Below are 20,949 nucleotides of genomic sequence, written 5' to 3'. Positions count from 1 at the left end.
GTGGTATCCCTAGCACAGATGGTGGCTAACTAGGACATGTAGATGTACAGAGAGGCAGCATTTCCTTGAGGACACATTTAAATCATGGATGACTTGCATGACTTCCACACACTCATCCTACCCCATCTATTCCCATCCCATCAGTCTCACATTCAACGTGAAGCCGAGGACGTGCTGCAAAGATAACAATCTAGACTGACTGGCAGCACTATTAAGGCATGCTTTGTAGTTCTTAGACAGCAGCGTGGCTCAAGGGATCCCTGTCAGTCGGTCAGTCCAGCACTTTGGTCCAGACTGAAATATCTAAACAAATATTCGATGGGATTGCCATGAAATTTTGTACAGACATTCATGCTCCCTGGAGGATAAATTCTAATGGCTTTGGTGATCCCCTGACTTTTCATCTACTGACACAAGCAAACTTACCCAGTAAAATATCTCAACAAATATTGGATGTTTGCCATTAAGTTTGATATAGATGTTCATGGTTCCCATGGTTACTAAGTTTTGTGGATCCAAGTGAAATATCTCGAAAAATATTGGATGGATTGGTATGAATTCTGGTGAAATTTTGTCCCCCAGGACGAATTGTAGCTACTAATCTACACCATCATCAAGTCAAAATTTCTCTTTGTCCAATATTTTAGTTTATGACAAAACACCCACAAAACTAATGATATACTTTTTGTGATGTACTTTTTGTGCTAAATAGCACATTTTAGCAGGCTAAACTAAGATGGTTAACATGGTAAACAGCAACATGTTAGCATTTAGCAGTGTGAGCATGTCATGCTTGAATTACCATCTAGCTCAAAGCCTAAATACAGCATCACAGTGCCACTTGCATGGATGTAGACTGAGTCTTGTTTCTCTGCATTTTAAATTGTACCCACGGTGCAATTAACTGCACCCTCTGTTGCTGTCATACACAAAATGTTGAGCTGAATGTAAAAGAAAATGCTTGTCACAATAGTAATTGTTCCTGTGTGCTGAAATTGTTTATGTGCACTCCTCTTTTCCCCTTCAGTATCAACATTATTACATGCCTGTGCTAAACTATTTTGTTGTTTTGGGCAGGAAAAAAAAAATGCTCAGAATAATTATTTCCAAAGGCTCACAGCTCCTCCTGTCACAAATCCAAAAGTTGACCACGACTAATAAATGCCTCTTTTGTAATGTGAATGCTGTTGGATTGGAACCATCAAAGCTTCTCGCAGTGTCAGTCCAACTTAATTTGTATAACATTTGATTTATTCAGCCGTGCAAACACACTTTAATGTTGATTTGGCTCATGTGCCTGTGTGGGCGTTTTCCTATGCAGTGTACACTCCACACAGCTAAGTCTTTCCAGGGGAAGTGATAAGGTGGATGTTGAGGGCCATCCATGGCTCGTCATTTAAGGATATGGGGCTGCCACTGGGGAGTGATTATAGATCCATACTATCACGTCTAAAAAGGCAAACATACCCTAAAAGCCTCCAACTGGAGCAGCCTGGGATGCATTATTTCCTGTTCTGAAGGAAAAATATTCCTAAAAAATGGATATAGATAAGCTGCTGCTTCTCCTCGCACCCGTCAGGCAGACAGCTGGTAAATGGAAATAAGGTTGGGGAAAACATCACTGTGAAAGTCCTGAAAATATTGATAGGATAGACTGAAATCTTGCAACAAACGCCTGTTGTGCACACATGCGAGGAGAAGCATGAGTTTGGGAGTATGGATTTAATAGCCAGGTGCGTGCGTCCGCGTGCACGAGAGAGAGAGAGAGAGAGCATGTGCTCGTGTGTGTGTGTGTGTGTGTGTGTATGTGACAGAGAGAGAGAGAGAGAGAGAGAGAGAGAGAGAGGTGAGAGACAGAAATGAGAGAGAGAGAGAGAGAGAGAGAGAGAGAGAGAGAGAGAGAGAGAGAGAGAGAGAGAGTAATGCTGCTCTCTGCACCGAAACTGCGTCTCTCTCATCGCTGCGTCGCGGAGCGCACCACCACCATCATTCCATCGCTGTCCACGCGTTTCTCAGCCTACACAGCAACCAGTGCATACATTATAACGTAGTCCACGGACCATGTTCACGACAGTGTTGCACAACAAGACCCACAAATAGCGTTTACTCATAATCAGACAGATTTTCACGCACGCACAAACCCCCCCATAAAAGATAGAAAATGACCCATCACACCCAATCCATTATTAAACCAATGAACCCCCCCTTCTTTTTTTTTACCTGCAGATGTGATGTGTCGCCTGTGTGAGGTGAGAAAGCTCAGTCTGTGAAGCATAGAGCATCATACCCATGAAAATGATGATGTGGGAAGACGAAGAAACATCATGTGGAGCGACAGAGTGGGGTGGGTGGTGGTGGTGGGGTGGTGGAGAGGTGGGGGAACACCGGGCCTATGCGTCGTGACACGATGAAAAAATCCTACTCACTCAATTTCTGGATGGAGATGAGACCGAATCCGCGGGCATAACGTCGATGACTGGGTATCCATGTACCGTCAACAGTTCTTCAGAGGCTCCGTGTTCGTAGCCTCAGCATCAGCTGGTTATAGCAGCAAAATCGTCATTCCTGTGAGCGACGCTGCGGACAGCCAATAGAAACACGGACGTCTGCGCGTTCCAGCAGTGGTTTTACATCCAGTATGAGCTGTGATAAAATAAAACTTTGGGATGGAAATGAAATCTAGGACGCTGTTTGTTTAAGCCTAAATGTGCCTCATATTAACAACTGTCCCAATAACACAAAGATTTTAACTCCGTCTGCTCTTGATGAGGCTGTTGCAACCCCCCGTTTTGGTCAAATCCATGTTGTGTCACTGATTAAAAATGTTCCTGCAGCTTGTCTCCACTCTCCTCCACCTACACCTCCCCCTTCATGACTGCACTAATTGGCGAAATCAGCGTGAATTCACTGGATTCACAGACACCGGCTCGGTCTGTTTTATAATGAGCAGGTGTTATGAATATTTTTGTGCATTAAATTTGATGTAGCTCTACTGGCAGCTGTGCAAAAAACACAACTCTCTTACAAAGGCCATGTGTTCTGGGTTTGACCTCCACACCATGCTTTTGGCTCTTTACTGCCACAATTTTATCACAGAAAACTGTGAACACTCAACATCACGACATTATATTTGTGATATTTTTAAGCAGGTGTGATTTAGAGCTGCTGTATTCACTGATGCATGTAGAAGATGAATGTTTTTGCTAATTTGTGAAATAAAAGTGGCAATACTTTGTAGTGGAGTTAAGGGGGAAAAAAGCCCTGCAGTGAAAAATGTATTGAACTATAAAGTTACAGGAATATTATCAGCAAAAATACTTTACACAAGTCAAGTTTGTACTTCAGAAAATGAAACTACTTATTATGCAAAATGGCCCTTTTCATAATGTTATTATAACCACTAATATACAGTATATATATAGACACTTTATGTAGGCTTTTGTTTGACAGTTTAATTTATCAAGTATCATAATTCATAAGATGATATATTGTTTATTTAAAATATAAATCAGTAAATTCCACTGGAATGCAGTGAAGAAGTATAAAGTACAATAAAATGGAAATATTCATTAAGGTGCATCTTTTTAGAATATAATTTTGTGTTTTTTCTGTGCAACAGCCAGTGGTGGATGATTATTTCTGAAATGAAAGCATCAATGTGAAAAACAACAAAAAAACTATTAAAAGTTAAAGTCCTGTATTAAAAATAACTATTACATAAGAATTATCTGCAACATTCACATATAAAAATAAATGTTATGCTATACAGAATGTCCCTTTTCAGAATGTATTATCAAATTGGATCATATTGAAAAAGATATATATAAGCATCATATAAGCATTTTATTTCATTTTGGATACTTTAATCTATAAAAATGCCTCATAATTTATAAGATGATCATTTATTGTGTATCTTAAATCTTATAGCTATCTGTATAAGTCAGTTTAGCTGTATGTAATGTCTTCTGGAGTGTTGTGGAAAAGTATAAAGCAACATGTTGCTAAAGTACAAGTACCTCAAATCTGTAATAAAGTACAGTACTGCTTACTCGCATTGTCAGATATGCAACATTTTACATTTAGCTCTACAACAGTCATTACTCATAAAATGTGGATAATCTGGTCACAGTCCTTGCCAACTGATAAACTTTCTCACCTAGATTTGAAGGCATATTTGTTGTTTGAGAAGAACTTGAAAGATTTGAGAGATTAATTCTGTTGTTGGATGTGAAACTAGATGACAGTGTCCCTGCTGGAAAACCTGATGTCTTTGGAAGAGGTCTTTAGTCAGGAATATATGGACTTATTGGGCATGGATAGACTTTCCAGTTACAGCATTGAGTATTCAATGATTATCTTTTAGATAATAATCAACAGTGTGGGAAGTAACTAAATACAGTTTCTCAAGTACTGTGGTCCACTAAGAACATTTGAAGTACTTATACTGTACTTGAGTATTTTCTTTTTATGCTACTTTAGACTTGTATTCCATTATATTTTAGAGGCAAATATTGTACTTTTCACTCCACTAGATTATACTTCTAGTTACTTTAAAGATTAAGATTTTACACACAAACATATTATCATTTTAACATGAGATAAGATGAAAATTAATTGTATGTATTTTTTATTATTGATGTATTCCGTTGACAGGAACAGTGCTCATTAGTCTATAAAGATAAAACACTGTAGTCAGAATTAGCCTAAAAGGTTCATTTCAACTGTTGTTGATGACATTATGAAAAATGATATAATCTTATAAAATTCATAAACAAAACATTCACCAGTAAATACAGTGATGTCACAGTATATAGCACATGATAGTAAGCTACAATATATACTAAATAAAGATTATGAAACATTATAGGATACACTGAGAAAGATCAAACTATGCAACAGTCTATAAAGTACTATATAAACTTCAGCTACATGTTAATGCATCAATATCAACAATCTAATAAATTCTGCTTAATGAGAACTTTTACTTTTGATACTTAAGTACAATTTGCTGATAATACATGTGTACTAATATGTGAATGCAGTACTTTTGTAACTAACACTAGATGTGTGGTGTTACATCAGTTAGTCAATCAATCAATCAATCAATCCTGCATCAATTCTCATTATTTTTCCTTAATTGCACTGGTTTATTATAACTATTTAACCCAAATCCCACCAACATATTTAATATACAAGGACTACCAACTGGGGTCCCTGAAGACCCCCAGAAACTACTGTAAGAAACAACCATCACAGCAAAATGTTAACATATTTCTTTTCAAAACATTATTAGTTATGTCATAAATCATCTGGAAAAAAACAGGTTATTAATATTTCAGGAAAGTTAGTTAATTTGCATATTTTGTAAAACGAAAATATATACTTTACATACTATACTTTATATACAAATTGCAGTTTTTATCCCAAGTACAATCTTTTCACAAAGTCTTCAAAATAACTGACAGGGAGCCCCCGATAGTGTGTGATACTTTAAATTAGGACACATAGCAAACATTAACTCAATAAATAGTTCCATCTATTAAAACTACATAGCCAGAACTGGGTGCTTTTGACTGGAGTCCCCGAGGACCTCAATACGTTGGTATTTTTAAAAAGCACTAACTAAAACAGAAACAGAAAACGTCATTAGGAACAAATTGATTGACAAAGTCATGAACAATTGGAATGATAAATAATTGGTGATAAATCACCTGTGAGATATGACAAAAAGTAAACCTGTGAGGTCTGCGGGGACCTCAGTCGGTATGATTAAGGTTAATCCACTAATGGGATTTAGAAATAGACTGTTATTTAATTATTTTATCTAGTGTATATATAATTTTTCCATTTTCATACATTCCCCCGTCCAGACCTTCCAGGTGCATCAGCTCTGTCTTCTTCTCCTGCGTGAAAAACAGGAAGCTGCAACCAAACCAAACCCAAAAAAACCAACATGTTTTCGTTTCCACACGACATGTAGTTTATTATCCAACCCCAACACGTGACAATATCCGTGTTTATAAAACGACAAATGAATTATTTCCTCCCCATCTGTCTCTTTCTGTCTCTCTCTCTCTCTCTCTCTCTTTTTTTTTTCTTCTTTCTCCCACCTCTAGTGAAAAAATCTGAATTACAGCACTGCGCGGTGGACATGCGCGGAGCTGCAGCGAACATGGCGGCTTGCATCTGATAGAAAGTGAGGAATCTCCCATCAAAAAAACACCCCCACTGTTCAAACGGTTTGTACGGCTCATGTCTCTTTATTTCTCTCGTGTGCTGCAAATGACGGGTTTGTCTCTCGTTTGTCTTCCGCGCTGCGATGAAACGCGGTCAGTTTTCCTGCTGTGTGTCCATGCAGTGAAAAGGCAAGAGGAGCGTGTTTACTGTATTTCTGTGCAGGCGGAGAGCTTCGCTGCGTACAGTAGCTACATTCAACTCTGCAGATTTTCCCCCTCTCTCTCTCTCTTTTTTTGCTTTCTGTTTACCGGATTCCTGCAGAGGATTAGGCTGCTGCAACCGAGAAAAAAAAAACGTCTGGCTTGATCTCGCAGTCTTATAAGTATCACGCCTGATGTTGGAAAAAATGTAACGTTAGCAGTGTTTTAGCCTGTATATAATGAGCACTGTCCCGCCCACAAAATGTGATCATAAATGAAAATGCGTCACACACTTTTCTTCACATTTCATTTTTTTCATCTGCTGATTCTTCCCCCTTTCTCACAACCGAAATCCTTTTAAATGAAAGTCAAATATCTTATTTATGAGACACTCATGCTACCTATAATAACACAGAGGTTTGATGTCACATGCTGGCAGCTGTTTTTTTGGTGAGAAATAAGTGTGTGATGAAACTTGCTGGATATCCTAAGTTAACATGCTGAAGGTGACGCCCTGCAGCGGCTCACACCCCTCAGCCTCTCAGCTCTAATGTGAGCCTTTTACTCCAAACTGGCCTGCTTGCAGAGACTCTACCAGGCTGAGGCTGAGAAGATGCTTTTCAGTCTGGATTTGTAGGATGATCATAATATTGTCATGTTTAAATAAAGGGGCACATTTCCTCTTTAGTCCCACAGAGGGGTTTACTGCAGGGTGAACCTACCTAAACATCTCTTTATAAGTCTTTGCAATTTAAATACATTGCAAATGGTTTATAGCATTAAATAGAACTGAAAGTATTAGTTTTAATTGATTAATTGCTTGACAATACTGAGTCAAATAGCTGGATTGGTGTCAAAGGCATTGGATGACATTATTTTAATAAATAACAGTTCAGTAAAATTATATCGATGTATTAATTTGTTACATTTTGTTTTACAAAGTTAGGGAAGCAATGTTTATTTGTTTTAAATGATTGATAATTGATTAACTGTGCCATTTTTGCTTGCAGTAATTTTTCAAGCAAAAATGAGAAATGTTAACTACTACATGGTTCATACCTGCCAATGAAAAACTTTCTCCATTGGATTTGAAGTCACATTTATCATCAGAGGAATTTTTATTTATTTTATCATTTATTGAGTATTCAATGATTATCTTTTAGATAATAATCAGCAGCGTTGGAAGTAACTAAGGACATTTTCTCAAGTACTGTAGTCTACTTTAGAACAAAGTGAGGTACTTGTACTTTACTTTAGTATCTCCATTTTATGCTACTTTTTGTAGGGAAATATTGTACTTTTTACTCCACTAGATTACACTACAAGTTACTTTACATATTAAGAATTTTTACACAAAACATGTTATCATTTTAACATGAGGTAAGATGAACTTTACTTATCGCTATACTTCCAGGAAGATTATGAACTGTTGGTCGGACAAAAACCAGAATTTGGAAACCATCACGTTGGCCTTTAGAAAACTGTGATCGCATATTTCACCATTTTTCTGACATTTTACAGGCCAAATGATTCATTGTTTAATCATTTGGTCTGTACATCCAGCTCTAGTATCAAACTCATCTAAGTTAGAAGGGGCAGAAATCAATTAATGGCTTTTTGGAAAAAGATACTTGACATTTTTTTAATTGATTGCCTTTAACTTTGATGCAAAAACAGTAAACTTTATTTTGTGTTGTGCTGATATTTTAACAATTCTTTTGACATCTTACCATGGTCAGGCATCTTTTAATTATTTTAAACAAACTTTTCTTTCAGTTGTACAAAAACATCCACTTTTTATTCTGCATCATCAAAACGATTACGTATCTTAACGTTTCGCAAATGAAAACGTTTGTCTTACTTTTAGGTCACTGAAAACGTAAAAGAAACCTATATGATATGCAAATGTTATCAGCGCTGAAAAGATAAGTAGATTCCTCAATTACTGGTCGACAAAACACTTTTAATAATTGATAATCCATTAGCGTTAAGCCATATTTCAACTAAGAACAGCAAACATTTGCTGGCTTGTTGCTTTTCTCTGTTTTGTATCATGAATATTTTTGGATTTTTGGACTGTTGGTTGCATGAAACAAACAATTCAAAGACGTCACCTTGAGCTCTGGGACCTTGTGACAAACCTTTTTTCGCAACTGTCTTTTATAGACATTTTAAAGACTGCAAATTGTAAAAGTAATCAACATCATGATTGATTATTTGGCTATTCAATTCATCATCGGTTGCAGCTATGTTGTCAATGGAAAACATTCTAAGGAACGACTTTAAATAATGTTCTTTCATATAACTCAATGTGAAATTTATTTTGTATTCTGAAATAACAGTATTTGTTTGAGCATCAAGTAGAATAAAAATTCAAGACGTCTTCATATCTGCATTACATTATTGTTTTCAAAAATGAGCCTATTATAACAAGTATACATGTGCAAATTATAAACTTTTACCCTTTTTTTCCATCATGAAAAAATACTGTCACTAACTCTTCGACAGCTCCTCCTGTCAAGCAAGAGTTACGACCTCTCCTGACACCAGGTCTTGGGTCATTTTTCAGATCTTCTCCCTGTTGGAGTTTGTGAACATTACGCTAATCCCAGATCAGTGGCTGCCTTAGTGGAAATGGAGGCTGTAAAAATTAAGTGCTTCCTGGTCTGCCGAGCAGTTTTGTCTGACCTTCTTGAGCGAGGCAGACAGACCAGTACAAACAACTGAACCAGTCTGGAGCTGAGCGAGTAGCAGAGCTGGAATCCTTTTCATGTCGGCCAGCAGACGTCCCACATCCACACATCTTAATGGCTTTTTATGGCAGCTTGGAATCTTTATGGCTCCTTCTGACTCAATGGGATTCGCTGCTAAGACAGAAGGGTTTTCAGAGGGAGGGGCAGCCACAATACATTGCAGATGCTACAATTCTTAAAGATGTGGAAAGGAGACGTTATCTGGCTTCTGGGGAGATTTTAACCTTCGAAATTCTGGATTTTATTTGGAATTCTTTACATATTTTGATGCTCTTGCTCCTTGGATTACTTTTCTGCCTCATTTTGAGCGATCGCTATGTAAGGACTTTGCAGGAAGTGGGACTATGTTCAAACCTGATCTCTACCAGATTTTCAAGATAAACAGTGTGGTAACAACTTTATTATTAATTCTTACAGTGCATCATGAAAGTAGGGCTGCAACTAACAATTATTGTCATTATTGATTTATCTCAGAATTATTGTCTTGATTATTCAGCACAGTTTCTCACAGCCCAAGACGACGTCTTTAAATATCTTGTTTTGTTAAACCAACAGTCCACAGTCCAGTTTACTATCAGACATAACAAACAAAGCAGCAAATACTCGATATACGAAGATGAAACCTGAGAAAGTCTGCTTATAAAACGATTTAAACAATGAACTGGTTATCAGAATAGTTGCTGAATAAATTGCTCTTGATCAAACTCAAACTCTTTGGCTAAAGGTGTTTATATTAACAACAAATACCATTTGTTGGACACTTTTATTTTAAACCGCCTCACAAGTGTGCATGTTGGTGGTGTTTCTGGTGTATGACATTTCATAGGTTATAGTTTTTATTTTTATTTTATGCACAATTCAAGCAATGTATTCATTCCTTCAATCTTTATTTATACAGTGTGATCCAAAGAGAGCAGTTCACTGTGTTTTGTGTGTACGACAATCAAAGGAAAAGGAAAAAACAGCAACAACAAAAAAACAAACGAAAACAAAAAAAACAAAGACAAACATAGCACACAAAGCACATACTAAACTGTAAATTAGGGCTGCAACTAACGATTATTTTCATTATGGATTAATCTGTCGATTTTTCTCGATTGATCGTTTGGTCTATAAAATGTCAGAAAATGGTGAAAAATGTCAATAACCATTTCCCCAAGACCAAGATACAACCTAAGCTGCTCCTTTTGTCCCGACCAACAGTCCACAATCCAAACTTATTCAGTCTACTGTCATCGAAGACTAAAGAAACCAAAAAATATTCACAGTTAAGAAGCTGGAACCAGAGAAGTTTATTATTTTTTAAAAAAAACAAAAGACTCAAAACGATTAACGATTGTCAAAGTAGTCCAGTAAAGACAAGATTGTGGACTGATCCAGCTGTTATTGCTGCTGTTTTACTTTGATCAGCAAAGTTTCAATAGTTTAGGGAGAATTATAATCAGTTTATGAACAAGCTTTGAGAGATCAATTCAGTCTAACAGGATTAGAGTAATGCAGTCACAAAAGTGTTGATCATCTCGGTTCCCTGTGACTTTTACAACTTGAAATGAAACCAGGACAAAAACAGTGATGTATTTAAAGGTGCTGTGTGTAGAATTCAGTGGCATCTAGCAGAACGAACTTGGCAGAAATGGAATATAATATTCACAAGTATGTTTTCATTAGTGTATAATCACCTGAAAATAAGAAATCTTGTGTTTTTGTTACCTTGGAATTATTTAATTATTTATATCTACATAGAGAGCGGGTCTTCTTCCACGGAGCCCACCATGTTGCACCGCCATGTTTGTACAGTAGCCCAGAATGGGCAAACCAAACGCTGGCTATAGAGAGGGCCTTTTGTGTTTTTTTTGCGAGTTTTGCGGCCACCGTAGGTTATCCTACATACTTGGAAGGGGAGGGGGGAGGGGTAACAGTTGGTTGCAATCTGCAACCTCACTGCTAGATGTCACTAAATCCTACACACTCGTCCTTTAAAGGGAAGATGAAGAAATTTTGAAAGATAGCAGGACATGATTATATGAACACTCTCCAACAAAACAAAAACTGGAATTAATGTTTTATTGAACTTTATAATCTCTTTAGTTTGATGGGGATGTGTATTAAAATTAATCACTCACAATAATCCCAGTATTTAACCTAACGTTGAACATTCATTAACTGTTTTACATGTAAAAACAACAAATCTTGCTTGTGTCATTAATCAATCACCTATTGAAGGGGTGTAATAATACGCACATCACGTAGTCTATTAAAAAAAACTGCATCATAGGAAAAAAATGAAACGCCTGCACAGTAAGGTGTCATTTTTATTCACATAAACAACATTTTGATCCAAGTCAGGTCTTTGTCAGGTCAAAACGTTTTCAATGTTTTTATTGTTTCATCACCATCCAAAGCTTCTTTATCCACAGCATTTATTGTGCATTCTGCTGTTTTTCTAAATACTATGGATGAAGTTTCTGGACTGTTTTGTCTCTTCTTCAGTGTTTTTGTGGGTTACTTCCTGCCTGACTTCACTTCCTCTGCAGCAACACGTTTAACTCTTCATCATGGGACGAACACCGCACAGAGGTAGGCCTTTACTGTGGTTGTTATGTCATTATACTGACGATTCCTACCAGATAATTTGAGTTTTTTGAGTCTGGGATTTTTTTTTGTCACAAGCTTGTGTAGAACTGTTGTTCAATGTTTTATGCCTTCATATCCACAGTGATTAAAATCTGTGTATTAGCAGCTTTCAAATGCTGATGAGCGGTTCAATCATCTTTTGATTTCAGATCAAAAAGAGGAGAAGAAGGAGAGACGAAGCAGCATCACAGCTGGCTCTGCCCTCGACAAATCTAATGGTTGATGATTCTGATCTCATCACTGACGATCCTTTCATTAATCTAAAAGTTTTTGAGTTAAAAGCTTTTTTTATTCTGCCAGTTCTGTTTCAGTACTTGCCTTTACTGTGATCAGTCATCTATTTAGTCTGTTCAGTAACATCCGCGGCGTATTTGCAAAATATTATCATAAATGTTAAGCTTTGTCATCTGAAGGGGATTGCCCTCCATCCAAACATCCAAAGAATATGTGATAATTATGTAGGTTTGTTATATGTGATTTACCTGAAATGTTCAGATGTTGATTACTACTTTGTGGTTAAAGTCCAATAACATTCAAGTATTTTCACAAGATGTCAAATATTTCATTTGTCAAAAAATAGCACTACAGGAGGTTTATTCATGTTAGTAATTGTAGGTTATGGTTGTCACTTAACTGTGTTTTCTGTCACACTTTACAGTTACAATCTTTAAGTAATCACCAGTTTGTTTCTGTTGTTACTAGAACCGTTCAGTTGGGAAGAATATCTGAGAAAAACTTCCTCCACTGCAGCCTCGCCTACTTGCTTCAAACAGGTAGCTGATCATTAAGATGGATTTTTTAAGGTCCCATATCATTACTTTTCCTGATATTATTGTTTCCATTTATGTGTTCTTGATTTGTTAATATTGTTAAATGCAGTATGCCATGGCTCAGAACAAGTAGGCTGTTTCTGATGTATTGTAAATTGATTAGTTGATAAGTTTGGTGATATTGAAAATCTTTTTTACTGTCAACAAAGACTATGAATTGATTCATGACAGATAATATTAGACCTTCAAATGAATAAACCAGTCAGGTGATCTGATACAGTGAAGACCATGTCCAGTGTAACATTAACCAAGATGTCTGATATTGAAACACTCAAATGAAATAACAGTTAATCAGTGTCTCCTTTAATATTTGATCATACTGGTTTGTAACTAGAGGAAGATTTGATGAGTCATCCAATCATAGGTGTCCTCACAGTACGTGACCGTGATGGAAGGTCCGTTTGTGTGTCCCTCTGCAGTCCAGAGTCCCCCCATCCAATGACTTTAAGGCAGGTATGAAACTTGAGGCACGGGACCCCCGCAACTCTAACTCTGTGTGCATCGCAACGGTGATGGGCATGATGGGTACACGTCTACGCCTGCGTCTGGATGGTAGTGACAACACCAATGACTTCTGGAGACTGGTAGACTCGTCAGACATCCAACCAATAGGGACCTGTGAAAGGAACGGAGACATGCTCCAGCCGCCGCTGGGTGAGTGTTTCTTAAGCTTTTGAGTTTGTTTGTGAAGTGAAATACTGGAACAATTACAGTGCTTAGACAATGGCTCAAACAAATATACTCAAAATATGATAGATGCATATGCACTCAATTGAAAATATAAGCCCTGCCCCTAATAATTGGATTTTCAATGAGCACAGAGAAACTTTCCACTTTCAGGAGATGAATGTGAAAACAGCCTTCTAGTGTCAAACTCTGCACATACATCATTCCACACAGTGAAGCTCAAACATTCAACTGTAGGAACTAGAATAAAACCACAATTTTGAGTGAAGGGAGACTTTAACTTGTTTTGACCATGTGTTCAGGTTTCAGGATGAATGCCTCCTCGTGGCCCATGTTCCTCCTACGGACGCTGAGTGGAGCAGAGATGGCGCCTGCCTCTGCCTTTAAGAAGGTATTGTACTATATACTTACAATATATATATCATTTCTGAAGCTGTCGAAAATTTGAAGTCACCAATTTGTGCTGATATTCAGTATCTTTTAACGTGACCTTTTTCATGTCACAAAAATCCAAAGAAATCTGTTTTCACTTCCATAGTTTTTTTTGCAAAAGAGAGAAACAGCATTTGAAGTCATTGATTTAGTGTGTAGTTACCATTTAATTGGAAACAAGGTATCAGAATCCATTCATACAATGTTAAGGAAACCATTAACTCAATTCTTGCTTTCAAAAAATAAGAATACATTTAAATCAACTAGTAACCTGTGCAAAGTCCAATACTGACTTAAGGGCTGGGATGATGACTGACACAACTATAAATCTCAATTTAAAAATATGAAAGGTTATAATGTAGTTTATATTTCAGTTATTGCAGTAAACAGCACAGACACAAGGGGGAGCCACTCCTACTGTGTGTCACATACAGAAGTTCAGGCACAGCAGCATATTAGGACATACCTGAAGCATATATCATAGTAAAAAGTGGATAAAACAGTCCTTTGTCAGCAGAAGCAGAACATGAGACAATAGAGGTTGTTTTGTTTTTCATCAAAATTAAACTTTTTATTCAGTATTTAGTGTGTCCAAATACTTTCAAGATTTTTTTCCATAAATACTGAGTTAAGACTGATTAAAAAAAGATCACTCCGGCCAAGATATTCATACTATGAAATGTTTATTTTGGCACTCAATAATATTTTTGCATAGATATTGTTATTTATTTGCTTGTTTATTTGTATACATATATTGTATATGTGTGTGTGTGTGTGTGTGTGTAGGAACCAGCCAGTCCTGCTAAAAACTACTTCCAGCCTGGTATGAAGCTGGAGGCTGTGGACAGGAAGAACCCGTACCTGATTTGTCCCGCCACAGTCGGAGAGGTCAGAGGTCAGGAGATCTTTGTCATGTTTGACGGCTGGCGAGGGGCCTTTGACTACTGGTGCCCCTTCGACTCCAGAGACATCTTCCCGGTTGGCTGGTGCACACTGACGAAACATAGTTTACAGCCACCTGGAAACTTCTGTAAGTGATGCTTTGATTTGACTGTTATTTTTTCTTTGTCATGTGTTGTGTGGAGGGAGCAATCTGTTCTGACAGATACCAACTCATGAAAACTGTTTTGAGCAAATTTGTGTCTCAAAAACAATAGATGGGTACTACTAGCACTGATATCACAGGTTTCCAGTATAAAGTAGATGATGCAATTATATTTTGGATCGCCTTGCTGCATAAATTTGCATTTCGTAATGCTTCAGGATTTAATTGTAAACCCATATTAATATTAGCAAGGAGTTATTTGAAAACCTTATTAGTGGTCTAATTAGCTTTACTGGATATCATTAATATATCAAAGTGATTGTAAAAGGACATTACCATCCAAATCTTTCTGTGTTGACTCCTGAAAATTCAGAATATGGTTGTGTAATATGACAATACAGCACTGGGATTCTCAGTGGTCATCCGTAAAGCCAAAAGATGCTCATGTATAAGATTTGAGTCAACAGGAAGCTAATTTATTTCACAGACTTGTGTTGTATCTGATGTTTAGGTGACATTGCCCATCTTTCAACACTAGAGAGCAGCACAAGCAACACATTCATCATTACAGGCTGTGAACTGAGGTGTGACAAAGAGTAACAGACATCTGAGTTGAGTGGAGTCAACTTTGAGAGTCAAACAATATCTGAGAAGCTGTTCTGGGCCCTCACCCCACCTTAATCATCCCTGATACTGGGTGTCATCTTTCATCCCAGCTGTGAGGATCAGTGCACGTCAAACAAGACAGAGGAGGTCTGTTCAGAGAGTCTTGAAACCAGAGAGTGTCTGGAGCCAGTTTAGGCTGTATTCAGACCAAATCAGGCGTTGTGGCGCACCGCTGGAGGGTTGAGCGGAGGTGTGGGGGGGTGTTTGTGCTCTAGAATGTAACCACTGTGAAACAATCAGAAAATAACCCTTTATTGATCTGATTCACTGGCTTTCTCGCTACCACCACTCCCTCTATTCATTCACTGTCTAGCTCACTCGACCACAACTGCTCTCTCTTTTTCTCTTTCTCTCTCTCAGTCTCTCTCACTCTCTTTTTCTCTCATTTTTCAAAATGAGTTGCGAAACCGACAGCAAAACCAGACTTTACTTTTAACGATATCAAACGAAGAGAAATATCCTTCCCTGTTCCCCTCCCTCATGGCAGAGTTTAACAGCTCTGATCAGTCTGATCGCAGGCTAGGATTTGCCACCGCCGTGTGACGTTTGGTTGCGGTTCTTCAAAAGTTGACTCTGGATCAAGTTTCTCATTGCAGTCAGGTGTGGCACCGGTGCAGCCAAATAACCTGCAGCCTAAATGCACTACCCCCATTCAAATGAATGGGAGGACTTTCGCCGCACCACTTGATTTGGTCTGAATATGGTTACAGTTTGCAACACAATGTGTCTCAAACGCTTTTAGATTTAGCTGCCCAGGACGCATTTGACTTCATCTGTAGCAAACTGTGACAGCTGCAGAACAGACAAAATGTGTGTTTGCACTTGGCCTGCTGTGTCCAAATTGTCAGTTAAATGGGACACTAACTACATATATCCAGCTATCAAGTTTATTGTGCTGTAAACGCACAATAAAAAGATTATTAGATTTTGAAAGCTGGCAGGGACATATTTGCTTTCTCACCTGTATTTTAATTGTTCAGTTGCAGCCTGAGGCTGAAACTAATAATTACTGATTAATATAATGATGTTTTTTTAATGAATATATTAATCATTTAGTCTATAAAATGTCAGAAAATGAGAATCACACTTTCCTGAGCCTAAGGCTACATCCACACTAATATGTTTTCATTTTATAACAGCATTTTAAAACGAAAACGATCTCAGTCCACATGAGCATTTTAGCACCGTTTCAGAATTGATCTCCATCCTTACTAACACGCCTGAAAACAAATATCACATGACCATTCACATACACTTGGCATGCGCGTGCTGGTGTAGTTGTCCACAGCTGCTTTATACTGTATGAAAATTTTCTCCTTCAGTTCATTAAATCCCTGCAGCGTCCGAAGGCATCAGGACTGACATGTCGACAAATCTGCAGCCTCTGAGAAGTTTTGCACCAGAGCGCAGTGCCGTTACACACAGGGCTGTTATACAGGGCCGTTCACTGTGTTTACCTTCATTAAACCACCTTATGACACCAGGCTGCTACAGAATAACCACACAAACCTCTACACACATCAGACTAGTCGGTTATAATGTGATATTCTGACTTTTTATGAAGGAGACGTCGGGTTAGCAGAGCTCATCAGCCTCTTTTCCAACTTTCTCTTTAGCAAAAGTAGCGTCTTGTTTTATCCTGGAAACACATTGTGATGCAAAAGCTGTTGTGTAACATTAATTACTAAACTATGTGACCGTGTACGAGGTGAGATATATTATAATTATTGCTGAAATAGTGTAGGTCTGATATAATCATTTAAATGGCTTTATCAAATCAATTTCTTTATTTTTTTTATTTCTATCATTATTATAGTAACTAACTAACTACTACTCCATCTGTCTTTGGGTACAGATTTGTGGTGATATGTGTTCATGTTGTGACTCTCTGAACCGTTAATACATTTCCTGAAGAAAAGCTTTCCATTCGTTGAGCTGTTGTTATCACATTTAACTGTGATTGGTTCAGCTGTTTCAGAGCTATGAGAGTAGTGATGTGACTGGCTAAGAGAGTATTTAATAATCTGCTGATCTATATTCACCTTCACTCAGCCCTTTTTCACGTCACGTCGCTGCACATACATGAACCAAAATAACAGGTGTGCATAGAGACGCCACAGTCCATGCACCTCTTTGCTTGGCATTTATTGTTCAAATTTCAGCTGAAGGTGCAAAATATTAAACTGAGAGGGCAATGCATGCTTTTGCACCCTAGTAGAACCGGGTCTGTCCGAGTCATTGTTTTCAAAAGTCTTTATTTTAGAGGTTTGAAAACACCAGAGTAGTGTGGACACTAGGTGTAGTGTGGACACTAGGTGATGTTTTTCAAATTCATCATTTCATCCGACCAACAGTACAAAAACAAAAGATACTAAGAATGATATAAAACAGAGAAAGCGGCACATGTTAGTGTGATAAAATTACGTCTTATTATGAATGTCTGAGAGCAGTGGAGGCAACAGTGGTAACCACTCACTATTAAAACCACATTTACTGATAAATGTGAACAGAATTTTCTCATTCAAATTCATGAAATTCTTCCTCCAAGATTAGAGACCAAATAGGTCAGTTATTAAAATATTAAATATGTATACAAATTGTTATGTTTTTCTTGTGCTATACTTTTTAAAACAGACTTGTGGAAATATCTGAATGTGTGTGATAGTTTGGATCGTTTCTGGCTCCATTTTGCTCTTTTGAAAGACGAGAGAAAGCAGCATGACAGCAATGAGAGAGAGAAAGAGAACAATTACTATTTTTTTCCCATAGAGACACAGATTTAGTCATGTATGCCCAGACACAGAGAAAATCAGGTTATTATCCTCTGAATAGTGTTGTGTTTGTACTTGTCTTCTAATTTAAAAACTGCCTTAATCCTCTTTAAGGAGTCTTTTTTGTCTTGTTTTGCATCCAAGAAGAACTGTATTTCATGCAGAGGAAATACAATATTTTAGCTCTGTACTGTCATAAAATGTGTTTTTGATAGTTTAGTACATTTAGAGAAATATAATTGGGTGTTTCATTGAAAAGTATTGTCTTTAAGTGTAGCTCTGACTTAAAGGAAAGGAACCTATCTAGATAGAGACAGAAACAATTGAAAAAAATATCACCAAAGATAATTAGGTAATTTTGGTAATCCAAATAGGTAATCCAATTTTGATACATTTTTCAAATTCTGTTTATTTTAAAATAGTCTTGTTTACAGAGGATTGCAGTCTAATTAATCATAAAAAAGTTGTAACAGTAATAACCCTAATCAGTGTAAAACAGTTTGAAATCTCAGATTCTTTCAGGACTAATAATGTATATTTAATTTAATTATCCATAAGCTTGAGCGTAATCCACATGTACATTTAGGTCATTCAAAAAAATGAACCTATTTTAAAAATTCTGTGATGTTTGGTTTATTTTGAGGTTTTTAACCACACATCCAGTACTTATTTTCATAAAGAGGAGCTTGTTGCTTTGCTATGTAGTTGGTCTTTATTTTTACAACATCAAAGAAACAATCTTATTTACTTGTGGCTTTGTAGAAAACTCCTTTCTTGAAAAAGTTTGAGAACAGGCTATTATTTTTTTCAATCTTTATTTAACCAAGTAAATCCCTGTGAGGTTAGAAACCTCTCGGCCAAGATGGAAGCATAAAATGTCGCAGACAAAGCATTTCAAAACCAGGCAAAGGGTAAAAACTGATAACAATGCAAAATATATTTTAAGTAGATAAGAAAATGTAACTTAAAAGACCATAAAACACACTTATACTGACACAAACAAAATATTTGCTGCAATCATCTAAGTAACATTGTTGCAACAGTAATTTTCAGTTGATCTATTTTTACATAGCTTTTCAAACAATGTTAAATATGAAATAACTATTTGTTCGGTCTGTTACAAAAATGCTTGTTTTCTAAATACTATTACTAATTTTCAAGAGTTTCCTCTGATATTTGCCGTTTAAGTTCACTGTGACATTTGGCAGCTATCAGCAGTTTTAACACTTGAAAAGCTGCTGCTTTAAAAATATTTTAAAGTGTTTCTCAAACCAAAATGTGCAGATTTGTCTGCGCCCACCTCTCTTAGATAACAAAACACATTCTACTACTTCCCTCTGTGTGTTTATATACTCTTAATTTTTCCAGGGACCTCATGAGGGACCCCTGAGCAGTCCTGAACTCCACTTAGACAAAACATTCCCTGTATGCGCCTGCGGAAATTAGAGCTTTGGTTGATATTATTAAAGTGTGAGGGGAGTCCTGAACTATTAATTATCAATCAGTGTGTAATTATACGGTAATTACACTCAGCGGTTACAGAGTATGTCGCCATTTGCACTAATGCTGAAGCTTACTGTTCAAGGTTTAGCTGTTTAGTTTCTTTGGCAGATATTTAGACATTTGCCATCCATCAAAATCACTTTGACAAATGGCCCTGGAGTGAGTCTGTTCATTCTGAAATTTGGGGTTTTGATAAAGTTTAGCAGGTGTAATAAATATCAATCACCTTCATGTTTGCTGTCTCTGCATTACATCCAGCAATTTCCTGCCCTTTGCCCTGTTGTTGATTTCCACTGGTCAGGAAGCAAGAAGCTTTTAATTACCCAACAACCAGCTTGATTAATGGGAGGTGTGTGTGTGTGCATGTGGGTGTTTGTTTGGGTTTTTCTCCTCTGTGTTGATGGATGACAGCGGTTACATGTTTGTCAGAGCATGTTCTCAGTGCTCGGGCAGTCGAGTTTACAGTCTCCGTTGCAGTTTTTATGTCTACAGAAAGTCCTTAATGTCTGCTTCAGATGTAGTTCCACACAAGACTTCCCCGGCCCACAGATGACTTTAATCCTTGTGGGTGAGCGGAGTTGTCATGATGTGACGTCCTCACATCTGCTTCTGATCCCGGTGCCGACATACGTACCTCGCTGAGAGCTTACCAGGTCGCTGCTTGCAAAGAGACTTACTGTAGCACAGATTTACTCTTTGTGTGTGTGTGTGTGTGTGTGTGTGTGTAGTTTAGCAGAAAAAAAATAGGAAGAACGGATAATGTAAATTACCAGACAGCTACCATGTTTGTATGTGGATAAATGAATAAGTAGGGCTTGGTTGAGGTGTTAATGAGCTGATAATTAGCTGTACATGTGAGAGAGGGAGTGAGAGACTCTGTAATTACTACTACATTTAAAAATTCTAATTAGCTTTCATCAAAATTGTCCTGTTGTGACCTTGCTACATGCTTTTGTAAGAAGCCACAGAAAACCGCAAGCTTGGGTGTATAATTATTTTCTTTGTTGTACAGTAAGCGTTCATGTTTTTTTTTTTGTTTTTTTTCAACTTTTTGTGTGATACGTCTTCATCTTTTCTTGATGGTATTAAATTGGGTCAGAATGCAGAATGGTGTATTCTGAATAATGCATGAATAATTCAGTGTGTCTGTATTTTAGCAGACATAGACACACACACTCTAGTTGTTATTGTCTATTTAACACAAAACATTTTTTATGTTTTGTCACATTTGGCTGTTTTGCAACTATATAT

The 20,949-nt window shown here is 37.2% G+C and overlaps 2 protein-coding genes across 7 annotated transcripts in view; one reads left to right on the top strand and one right to left on the bottom strand.

The window, feature by feature from the left end:
- Nucleotides 1-2,832, bottom strand: part of cdkl5 (cyclin-dependent kinase-like 5) — a 46,084-nt gene extending 43,252 nt beyond the window's left edge. For all 3 annotated transcript variants that reach the window (XM_042418056.1, XM_042418063.1, XM_042418071.1), the window contains exon 1: nt 2,427-2,832. The gene's annotated coding sequence lies outside the window, so the exon portion shown is untranslated. The remainder of the gene's footprint in view (nt 1-2,426) is intronic.
- Nucleotides 2,833-5,136: 2,304 nt separating this feature from the next.
- Nucleotides 5,137-20,949, top strand: part of scml2 (Scm polycomb group protein like 2) — a 29,120-nt gene continuing 13,307 nt past the window's right edge. Inside the window, exons 1-7 of one of the 4 annotated variants that reach the window (XM_042414887.1) lie at nt 5,137-6,239; nt 11,621-11,707; nt 11,914-11,982; nt 12,467-12,537; nt 13,014-13,248; nt 13,584-13,672; nt 14,500-14,743. In XM_042414887.1, coding sequence (XP_042270821.1) covers nt 11,686-11,707; nt 11,914-11,982; nt 12,467-12,537; nt 13,014-13,248; nt 13,584-13,672; nt 14,500-14,743 — 730 coding nt within the window. In that variant the 5' untranslated portion in view covers nt 5,137-6,239; nt 11,621-11,685. Of the gene's footprint in view, nt 6,240-11,620; nt 11,708-11,913; nt 12,039-12,466; nt 12,538-12,958; nt 13,249-13,583; nt 13,673-14,499; nt 14,744-20,949 lie in introns of those variants that run through there. The other 3 variants (XM_042414882.1, XM_042414895.1, XM_042414905.1) reach the window with 3 other exon arrangements.

The sequence above is a fragment of the Thunnus maccoyii genome, chromosome 1 (genome assembly GCF_910596095.1).
Source record: "Thunnus maccoyii chromosome 1, fThuMac1.1, whole genome shotgun sequence".
Lineage (NCBI taxonomy): Eukaryota > Metazoa > Chordata > Actinopteri > Scombriformes > Scombridae > Thunnus > Thunnus maccoyii.
The sequence above is the reverse complement of the archived record's forward strand: the minus strand, read 5'-3'. Positions and strand labels throughout refer to the sequence as shown.